This window comes from Micromesistius poutassou (genome assembly GCF_964030765.1).
Source record: "Micromesistius poutassou genome assembly, chromosome: 6".
NCBI lineage: Eukaryota > Metazoa > Chordata > Actinopteri > Gadiformes > Gadidae > Micromesistius > Micromesistius poutassou.
Genome location: NC_140276.1, coordinates 18,619,636 through 18,631,284, shown reverse-complemented (window position 1 = coordinate 18,631,284; position 11,649 = coordinate 18,619,636). Strand labels below are relative to the sequence as shown.

The window sequence follows — 11,649 nt, the reverse complement described above, 5'->3', positions numbered from 1 at the left end:
TGTTATTGATAGGCTTTAAGGTTGATTTTGGTTTGGAGGGAATAGGTATGAGATTTGAGAGGTTAGCAGTGCATCTAAGTTTCCCTTTGTTTACTCTTAGTGATTACAGCAGGAATGCAAAAGTTGCCATGTTTTGATGTAGGCAACCTTGGGTTCAACAGATTATGCAAAACTTCCTTTGTGCTGTGTCTACGGCTGAACCCTTTTTTGTCTCAGTAATAATCAGGACTACTATCAGTACAGGGAGGGGGGGGCTGGGGCGCCCTCCGCTTGGCTGTTATCAGACTGTGGTCATGACATGGGGATGGTATCATTGACGCAGATGCAAGTTTGATGCCAACATTTCTCAGTTTCTTAAATTCATCTGGAAAATCATAAAGGGAGGAGACAGTGGAACTGGAGTTGTCGTTGTGGCTATGGGAGAGATGAGGCTGGTGGTCATCATCAATGGGGGACAGCTGGAGGTCATCATCGATGGGTGAGTGCTGGAGGTCATCGTCGATGGGGGAGTGCAGAGGAGGGGGGTGGCCGTTCCTCGCCAAGCCAGCATCAGCAAAGGGGGGAGGCATGGTGTCGATGGTGTCGGGCAGGCTGTTGTCTCTCTTCAAGGTCTGTGGTCTGTCTGCTATCTGTGTGTCAGATAGTGGGACAGTAGATGTGTGGGGGAGGCTGTAGTCTCGCTTCTTCTCATGGTGGGAGAGTGAGAAGAGAAGATTGTCCCTTAACAGTTTTGAGCCTAACCTGTTTGGGTGTAGGCCATCTGCTCTGAAAAGATATTTGCGCCCCCAGAACAAGTTGAAATTGTCAATAAAGCCCCTTCCTCTTTCATTGCAGACTCTTGAAAGCCATGTATTCAGTGCAATTAGACGACTGAATCTGTTTATTCCCCTGTCAACGGCTGGTATGGGTCCACTGATGAATGACCTAACGTGTAATTTGTCCAGTGTGTCCAATAGTTCAGTGAAATCCCTCTTCAGAAGTTCTGACTGTTCTTTTCGAATATCATTAAGTCCTGCATGCACAATAATCTGAGATTTTGGGGTTTTCCAGTATAATTGTGGCTAGTTTCTGGTTGACATCACTAACCATCACATCTGGGAAGTAGCATGTTTTGATCTTCTTACCGGTTATATCCTTTATGGTTGAGTCTCCTACAATCAGTAACTGTCTGGATAGAACCAGACACCAGAGTGTCTGGTTCATCTGCTTTCTGTGAGATGGGCCCTTGTTGGCTTGAAGTGGCGGTCGCAGACGCATGCACAGCTCGACTCCGTGGTGACTGGTTCTTGTTCCATCTCTGTCCCCACCGTCCGTCCGGACGCATCCTGGGGCTCAGGGGTGCACGGGTGGCAGATGCATGCGCAGCTGGCCTCTCTGGCGACAGGGTCATGGTCGGTCTTTGTCCACACCATCCGTTTGGACGCATCTTGGGGCTTAGGGGTGCATGGGTGGCAGGCGCGTTCGTGGACTCCTGGAGTGGCAGGAACCGGTTCTTCATCGGCATGGTAAACTTCAGCGATTGGCTAATCCGGCTGATTTTAGCTTTGGGAAGCTTAGCATTTGGCGTTGAGTGAACTTGTTGATTCACTTTGGAATGTTGTTTGGGCTTAGCGCCGACTCTGTGCCAATGAGAGGCAGTTGGAATTGTCTCTCTCTTGTCCAGCTTCGGGAAGGATACAGTATAGCTTTGATCATCCTGTTGTGGATTTGTCTGAGCTAGCTCAGCAAACTCACCCATCGGCACTGTATCCTGGAGAAGTCCTTTGCATTTTTCTAATGCTGCTAGCCTCGTTTCAAATAAAGCCACTGTCTGTTGCAGTTTGGTGCAGTCTGTGCATTTCCCAGTCTCTGTGCCTGAGACATCCGAGTACAGAGGCATGTTGGCGATAGGAAAGTCCAAGGCTTTTGCTGCGGTCTGATCCGGTAGTCAAAGTGCCAAAAAGTATTGTTGAATCGAGCAATTGAGGTTGACGGAAACAAACTATATATTCTTAAGTATTATGATCATGAAATAAAGTAAAATAAAGTAGACCTGAACGATGAATTAAGTACTTTTTGCCACTGTCTAGCGGAGCTTCGGGAAACACGACCTCTCTCTCTGCTGTCTCTTATCTTCCCATAAGAAGCGGTCTTCTAACACGCATAGAGGTCAGAGGAAAAAGAGACAGGAAGGTCCCAGTTTTCTTTACGGAGAGAATGAAGGAGCTTGTAGTCAGTGCGGCAAAGAAGGTTTCAGAGTTTAGTCCTGGCAAAAACGAGTATGGGAAACCATCTACTGCTGTCAAAATCGGATTCTGTCTAAAAGGAGCAGTGGAGGTCCTCATTGGTGAAGCACTCATGAATGATGATGACCTGGCTGAGAAGAAGGCCAAAAAATTCCTTGAACTTCTAGAAAAAAACTGGAAGAATCATGTGGCTGTGAGTGCTCATCAGACAATGCAAGAAAAACGATGGAACAAACAAGACGACATCCCCCTTACCAAAGATGTGGTTGCCCTGAGGGATCATCTGAGGAAGATAGAGGATAAAGCAAAGGAGGAACTAACAAAGGAGCTAAGTTTAACAGCCTACAAGACATTGAATGAGACAGTTCTGGCACAGGTCATCATCTTCAACAAACGGCATGAAGGCGAAGCATCACGCTTGTCTCTTCACATCTACAAGACAGCAAGCACTAATCCCATTAACAAAGACATCTATGAAACATTGTCGCCACTTGAGAAACAGCTCAGCGGTCTTCTAACACGCATAGAGGTCAGAGGAAAAAGAGACAGGAAGGTCCCAGTTTTCTTTACGGAGAGAATGAAGGAGTCGATTGACTTGTTACTTGAAAGGAGGGATGAAGCTGGCATACCCGCAGAAAACCCATATCTCTTCGCAAGACCAGGTGCATTGACAAATATACGTGGCTGTGATTGCTTGCGAAAATATGCTGAGGATAGTAAAGCAGAAAACCCTGAGCTCCTTAGATCAACCAAATTAAGGAAACAAGTTGCCACTCTCTGTCAACTCCTCGATCTAAGTGAACAAGAGCTTGAACAAGTCGCAAGATTTATGGGACACGACATCCGGGTGCATCAGGACTTTTACCGGCAGACAGACAAAACGTTTCAGATTGCCAAAATCAGCAAACTTCTGTTTGCTATGGAGGAGAGGACAGGGACCATGAAGGGCAAGAACCTAGACAACATCAGCCTCTCTGTTAGTGGTATGTATGCACTACAGCTGACAGTTTTGTCCTGTTTTGACCCAATTGAGCTAGTTTATTCAGCAGTAGTCTTTTTGGTTCTGAACTGACTAATTATCTTTCGTAGGTGAACCTCCCACATCGACCTCTGACCTTCGCCCAAAGACAAAGAACCCAGGCAGAGGGCAAGACGATGGTATGTGTCTTAGGCTTCTGTTTATTTTAAACATGTTAGAGGTGCATGTCTTATTTGACTTATCTTATTTGTTGTCCTCGAAGGAGAGAGGGAGGAAAAGAGGAAGGAACAAAGGAGGAGGAGGAGGAGGAGGAGGAGGAGGAGGAGGGAGGACAGAGAAGGGAAGAGGGAGGGAGGGAGGGAGGGAAGGAAAGAGGAGAGAACAAAGGAGAAGGGGAAGGAAAGAGGGAAGGAAAGGGGTAATAAAGGAAGGAGGGAGGGAGGAAAGAAGAACAATAAAACAAACAGAACAGAAATAGGACTAACCCGAACGATTATTTTCATTATTGATCAGTTGTTTGGCATTTTTAAACATTTTATTGACCAGTGTGTCTCAAACCAGCAGGTGACATCGTCCTCAAATGTCTTGTTTTGTCCAGAAACCAGAGAGACTCAGTTAATTGTCAGAAAGGAACAAAGAAACCAGAAATGTTCACATTTAAGAAGCTGAAGAAGAGAATCTGGAGCTTTTTTTCATTCAAAAAATACTCATTTACACTTATTAGATTATCAGAATAGTTAATTAATTAAGTCTATTATTTTTTGATTAATTGTTGCAGTGCTAGACAGAAGGTTAACATATTTGGTGGTACCTGCATCTTAAAACTGAGGATGCCTTTCTCTGATCTGAACATTTTTTTGATATAAACATTCTCACTACTTTTGAGTCATTTTATTTTGCGTCGGGGTTCTATTCATTCTGTTGGGGTTTATTTGGGCATAACGACTGATAAACTACACATTTTCCTTCTTATTACATGGATTACGAGTGAAATAATTAATTTCAAACAATGTTGATTCAAATACAACTTATTGATTTTATAAATTGCATTTCAAATCTTTTCATTTCTCCCTGTTTTGCTGAGCTTCCTCACTGTTGTCACCAAAGCCTTTGGTAATCAATCAGTGGAGGGAAAGGTTATCACGTACATGTTACGATGAATGTATTTGTGTAGTCGGATCTGTCATTAACAGCTGCACACCGGCTCAGGGGCTCTGATCCTATTTGTTTTTTCAGCCATGATGTGGAGCCTAGCCTGACAAGTCAGACTATATAATTAAAGCAGAAGTCAGTGATCCGGTTGTTTTTAGCTAACTTCCTGTCAGCGGATGGAGTTAGCATTCTCCGCCCTCGTCCAATATCTACGTCTCCTCCTGCCGTTCTCTCTCCTCATTGGATAAAGGTTCTAGGATACAAGAAAATGATCTCCTGGGTTTACAGCAGAGTGACCAACAGACCTGTGTTACGGACCAAACACTCCATGGAAGTGATTGCTGTGGGAAGATACAGCTATTTAAGACTTGCATTAACACTAATATTCCACAGATATTCCACTGACTTGTGCTTTTTAAATGTATAGTCTGGAAATGACCGGTAGACCTCGGCTCAACCCAGGGGGTGAGATGAAGGCTTTCTTTCAAACTTTAACCTGTAAAGATTGACTAACGTTTGTCTTTTGCTGTTGTAGATGAGAGTGTGGGATCGAACCCAGATATGAGGCTCTCCCAGAAGAAGAGAAAACAGACCAGGACTCGGACTCTGAAAACCAGCAGTAAGTTTGTTAAAACTCAGAGCATGGGTTGTAAAATACAAAATAATTAATAATTTCATCCTTCTCTACAGCTGGTATTATGATCTCATTGTTGCTCTTGCTTTACAGATGCACCTTCGGACCTGTTAGGGAAAGTCCGCCGTGAACCACGAACTGAGGATGGGAAGTCAGACACAGATGGTGAGATGTTTACTGTCTTTTTTTTTTTTTTTAAGTATATTTTTTGGCTTTTTATGCCTTTATTCGATAGGATAGTAGAGACAGTGACAGAAAATAGGAGGCAGAGATGGGGGGAATGACACGCAATGACACACCCTCTACCAACTGAGCTAAACACCGCCCCAGATGTTTACTGTCTAAATTACCGTACAATGAAATGTTGCAGTTGACAGAATTTATTATTTTTTTGTTCTAGTATCCAAACTGTTGAATTTCATCCTTAAAAGTACTGTTGAGATTTTTGTCACTGAAGAAATAATTTTGTAAAGCTTAAAACATAGAATTATAAATTAGGATACACAATGTTAAGCAGAGGCCGTTAGTACATTTATTTATTTTGATGAAGGCAAAATTCTGGTTGCCAACAGATGAGCAGTGAGTGGACACAAAGCAGGAGCTGAGACAAGCCTGCTTTCGACTGAAAATCCAAAAAGGGTGAACATTAGGAAGGCAGGCAGGAAGATACTGGTCACATTGCCAAAAAACTAGGGCCTAGAGATGCAATCTAAGACCCGATGAGCGAGGAGGAATACTAAGATGCTACTGTACATATAATCTGGGAAGTCTCAGACATATGAGAGAAATGCAGAGAAATGGCAAGATCAGCAGATCTTGGACACGGACATGATGACTTAAACAGATTTTGATGATCAGAATTACATTTATATTATTTGTATCATAGTGCATGTGTCACTTTTTTGTTTACTTTTTTTTTCAGTTGGAGATGCTGCCATCTCAACCACCACTGGCCTTGACAACTTGAAAGATGGGAGGTCAGACGCAGATGGTTAGTTTAATGATTATTATGAAACTCAGAAAAAATCCCTCTTGGTTAATAATGCATGTGGTCATTTTTCATATTTAAACAAAATCCAAGACAGTGCTGGTTTAATATCACTCTTGAGAAATATAGTCACACTAAGTAACTTTTCAACCTTCATAAAATATTTTTTATAACTTTTGTGATGATGCATTGACTTACAAGTTGAATGACACCTCTGTCGTGGTCTGGGGCGGGGGGGTCTGTATCTCTTTCTCTGGCACTAAGCAACTTTGAGGAGGGTGGTAGGAACCCTGCCTCACTTAACTTTCACTTTTGCAAGTCATAACAAGATGGGGGCAGGCAAAATGGCACTTTCCAGACTGATTCTGTTTTTTTTCACTTTGAAATGATACACTGGAAACAGAAACTTCAGATGCACCTTCGGACCTGTTAGGCAAAGTCCGCCGTGAGCCACAAACTGAGGATGAGAAGTCAAATGCAGATGGTGAGATTAATGATGGTAGTGGAATTTAGAAATACAACCTTTTTGTACCCTGCTGGTTGTGTTTTTCTTACTTACAACTTATTAAATAAAAGAGTAATAAAATAATTTTGCATGAATAACAATGCACTACTCCATCCCCTTTCTTCTTTCAAGTTTTTAAATAATTATTTAATTCATTAAATAATGTAATTGTATTTAATTCATTTATATTGTCGTCTTTGTGGCAGTCAAATTATTGCCCAACATTATGCAATTGTGAAGAACTGTCTTCATATCAAGCAAAAATATAGTGTAACGGCAACCTGTTTTTTGAAAGTCAGATTAAAAAAAAAAAAAAAAAAAAGTTCTCCTAATGTTTGCCTGTCTGTGTTGTAGATCAGGAACCAGGACTAAATGTGATCGAGAGAGAGAGTGGAGAACGGCCCAAGTCCAAGGAAATAAGTAGGTTCTAAAACTAGGCAGGAGAAGCATACAGATCGTTTCCCCCCAAGGGGTTTTGTTGGGAGTTTTTCCCAGTTGATGTAGGGCAGATGATGTTATGATGCTGTGTAAAGCCCTTTGAGAAAAACTAAGGGGCTATACAAATGAACTAGCCTTGCATGGCCTTGCCACACGGTCCAAACTCTGAATGAAATGTATAAATTGGTACTAAATTGTATACTACATAAGTACTGTGGTTGCTATCTGTGACTACCTGCAAGCTATGTTTGTACAGATGAAAATGTTTATTGATGCCTGTTTATTTAAGGTATGCATTGTTTTCTGTCATTTGTCACCCCTAGCAAAGGCAAGGAGAGGATGGTCTGAGGCTGAGAGGACAGCAGTGCACAAGCACTTGGATGCGTTTATCAAACAGCGCCAAGTACCAGGAAAAGAAGCGTGCATGAAATGCATAAACAAAGAGAAAGTTCTGGGCAAGAGAACCTGGAAGGATGTTAAAAACCTAGTGTACAACAGAATTGTTACGCTGAACAGGAGGTCTGCTTCGCGCAACCTTAAATTTTGAATAGAGTGACTACTCTAGTCTTCTTTATTCAACACATTCTAAATGTGGATGCTGTCGTTCTTTTAGCAGCTCAAAGACATGTAATGTCATAATCTACTGTTTAAATATGTGACGTGTTTTTGTCACTTGATTATTATTATTGTGTTTTCCCATTCAGGTGTAATATAATTACAGAAGATGGTTGGCACTTTAGTGTTCTTTATTCAACACATTCTAAATGTGAATGCTGTCGTTCTTTTAGCAGCTCAAAGACATGTAATGTCATAATCTACTGTTTAAATATGTGACGTGTTTTTGTCACTTGATTATTATTATTGTGTTTTCCCATTCAGGTGTAATATAATTACAGAAGATGGTTGGCACTTTAGTGTTCTTTATTCAACACATTCTAAATGTGAATGCTGTCGTTCTTTTAGCAGCTCAAAGACATGTAATGTCATAATCTACTGTTTAAATATGTGACGTGTTTTTGTCACTTGATTATTAGGGGTCCTACGGAATCTCCGTAGGAAACCTATTGTATTCGTTAGTATTATTATTAGGGGTCCTACGGAATCCGTAGGAAACCTATTGTATTCGTTAGTATTATTAGGGGTCCTACGGAATCCGTAGGAAACCTATTGTATTCGTTAGTATTATTATTATTATTATTATTATTATTATTATTATTTTTATTCTGACTTTTTGGCTCCAAAAGTTATAAAAATTGGCAGGCTTATAGAACTCGTAGAGTTAGTTAAGGAATCAAAAGATGGGCCAGAATAACACATAGGTGGCGCTATAACAAGGTCTTGAAGTTCAGGACTTCAACAGGCTGCCATTACCACTAGGAAGGTGCAATTTGTATGAAACTTGGTATACATGCACCATTTGTCATGATGAACAACTTTCTCATTGCAACCCATATGGTCAGACCATTGGGATATAGTGCAGTGACCACAACTTGACCAAACACCCACACATTAACTCCTTTGGTGCTGAAAGTGGGAAAAGCTCCAAACTTGGCAAACATGTACCAGGTCACTGTGGGACTATAGGGTGATCAAATAATAGCAATAAGGCAAAAGATGGCAGAAATATGTATTTTAAAGTGAAATACATGCATATGTATACAGCTCTACAACATGTTTAAACAGCTCCAACATTGCATCCAAAAGACCTAGGCCCAGCTGTTGAATGTGGCTATTAAGAGGAGATTCCATAGTATACCCATGCCAAATTTGAAGACTATATCTGAAAAAACAACCAAAAAACATTAGTTTGAAGTTCTCCCTTCTGAACCATGGCCTCAATACAATGCAAGATGGGCCTTAAAGGGGTACACACGTTATTTCGCAAACATCCGTTTGACAGTGGATTTTGAAACAGTAGGCTTTAGTAACATGGTTGGTGATTGTTTTGATATGTTAACTGCCGGAAAAATAGTTTTTAAGGCATACCAATGCATATTACCATACCAACCAAGCTCACCATACCTCCACATAGGAAAGACTTAGATTTCTCAAAATATACTCCAATCTGCCCTTGGCAGTCTACGGTCATACTGTCGGTCATACTGTCAAACTGTCATATTGTCGTTCATACAGTCATACGGTCATACTGTCATACTTTCGTTCATACAGTCATACTGTCGGTTATACAGTCATACTGTTGGTCATACTGTCTGTCATACTGTCTGTCATACAGTTGGTCATACTATTATACTGTCGGTCATACGGTCATGTGAGAATGTGAAAATCCCTTCTCACTGTCTCTCCCCTCACATCATATTTAATGTGGTATTTGGACTTCCGGAGCACTAGGGGGCAGAAGGTTAACCCCGCCTTGGCCAGGGAAGTTCCCCTTATTATTGGTATGGCCCAATCAGTCCACCTGGGACTTATTGGCTTATATAAGGGGAGTCTCATTTTGTGGTAGAGGGGGAAGGTGTTGGCTTGACAAGAGGCCAGTACTAGAGCACATGGTATATGTGGCTGCTAGGCTGATGGCTAGGCTGATGGCTAGGCTGATGGCTAGGCTGATGGCTAGGCTGATGGCTAGGCTGGTGGCTAGGCTGGTGGCTGTTATACCGTAGGACCCCGTTATTGTTGCTGGCAACTATATTTATTATTATTTTTATTCTGACTTTTTGGCTCCAAAAGTTATAAAAATTGGCAGGCTTGTAGAACTCATAAAGTTAGTAAAGGAATCAAAAGATGGTCCAGAATAACACATAGGTGGCGCTATAACAAGGCCTTGAAGTTCAGGACTTCAACAGGCTGCCATTACCACTAGGAAGGTATAATTTGTATGAAACTTGGTATACATGCACCATTTCTCATGATGAACAACTTTCACATTGCAACCCATATGGTCAGACCATTGGGATATAGTGCAGTGACCACAACTTGACCAAACACCCACACATTAACTCCTTTGGTGCTGAAAGTGGGAAAAGCTCCAAACTTGGCACACATGTACCAGGTCACTGTGGGACTATAGGGTGATCAAATAATAGCAATAAGGCAAAATATGGCAGAGATATGTATTTTAAAGTGAAATACATGCATATGTATACAGCTCTACAACATGTTTAAACAGCTCCAACATTGCATCCAAAAGACCTAGGCCCAGCTGTTGAATGTGGCTATTAAGAGGAGATTCCATAGTATACCCATGCCAAATTTGAAGACTATATCTGAAAAAACAACCAAAAAACATTAGTTTGAAGTTCTCCCTTCTGAACCATGGCCTCTCTACAATGCAGGCTGGGCCTTAAAGGGGTACACACGTTATTTCGCAAACATCCGTTTGACAGTGGATTTTGACACAGTAGGCTTTAGAAACATGGTTGGTGATTGTTTTGATATGTTAACTGCCGGAAAACCAGTTTTTAAGGCATACCAATGCATATTACCATACTAACCAAGCTCACCATACCTCCACATAGGAAAGACTTATATTTCTCAAAATATACTCCAATCTGCCCTTGGCAGTCTACGGTCATACTGTCGGTCATACTGTCAAACTGTCATATTGTCGTTCATACAGTCATACTGTCATACTTTTGTTCATACAGTCATACGGTCATACTGTCAGTTATACAGTCATACTGTTGGTCATACTGTCATACAGTCATACTGTCTGTCATACTGTCGGTCATAGTGTTGGTCGTACTGTCATACTGTCGGTCATACAGTTGGTCATACAGTCATACAGTTGGTCATACTGTCATACAGTTGGTCATACTGTCAGTCATACTGTCATGTGAGAATGTCAAAATCTCTTCTCACTGTCTCTCCCCTCACATCATATTTAATGTGGTATTTGGACTTCCGGAGCACTAGGGGGCAGAAGGTTAACCCCGCCTTGGCCAGGGAAGTTCCCCTTATTATTGGTATGGCCCAATCAGTCCACCTGGGACTCATTGGCTTATATAAGGGGAGTCTCATTTTGTGGCAGGTGCTTGCTTGACAAGAGGCCAGTACTAGAGCACATGGTATATGTGGCGGCTAGGCTGATGGCTAGGCTGATGGCTGTTATACCGTAGGACCACGTTATTGTTGCTGGCAACTATATTTATTATTGTGTTTTCCCATTCAGGTGTAATATAATTACAGAAGATGGTTGGCACTTTAGTGTTCTTTATTCAACACATTCTAAATGTGAATGCTGTCGTTCATTTAGAAAGCTCAAAGACATGTAATGTCATAATCTACTGTTTAAATATGTGACACATGTTTTTGTCACTTTATTAGTGTTTTCCCATTCAGGTGTAATATAATTACAAAAGATGGTTGGCACTTAAGTGTTCTTTATTCAACACATTCTAATGTGGATGTATTTTTTTCATACTCTGTAAAGAGAATGGGAAATAGAGTAACAAAATAACCTGAAATAAATATAATTACAGACACCTGCTGCTTTATTTTTTTTTTTTTACATCTTAACTAGTGAAGTAGAATAGAATTTATTTGACACTGTTAAACAATGAAACACTGTTAAACAGCTCCAGCATGGCATCTTCATCAAAAGCAAAATACAGACATCCTAGAATAAAGCATGAATAGATGTAATAGGCGATAAATAAGTTCAGAAAGGAGGGAAAAAGTGAAGGTTTTATTTCAATGTGTATAGATGAAGTCCCGTCTACAGTCATTTCCCCATGTGATTGCAGCAATGGCTAATGGATATTTTTCAGT

The 11,649-nt window shown here is 41.1% G+C and overlaps 1 protein-coding gene across 1 annotated transcript; it reads left to right on the top strand.

The window, feature by feature from the left end:
• Positions 1–2,196: 2,196 nt before the first annotated feature.
• Positions 2,197–5,986, top strand: LOC311344700 (uncharacterized protein; the record flags this gene model as incomplete). Its single annotated transcript, XM_084469057.1, has 4 exons — positions 2,197–3,208; positions 4,892–4,975; positions 5,084–5,155; positions 5,913–5,986. 4 exons carry the CDS (start codon positions 2,197–2,199, stop codon positions 5,984–5,986), a joined length of 1,242 nt encoding a protein of 413 aa, XP_084325183.1.
• Between the last annotated feature and the right edge of the window lie 5,663 nt (positions 5,987–11,649).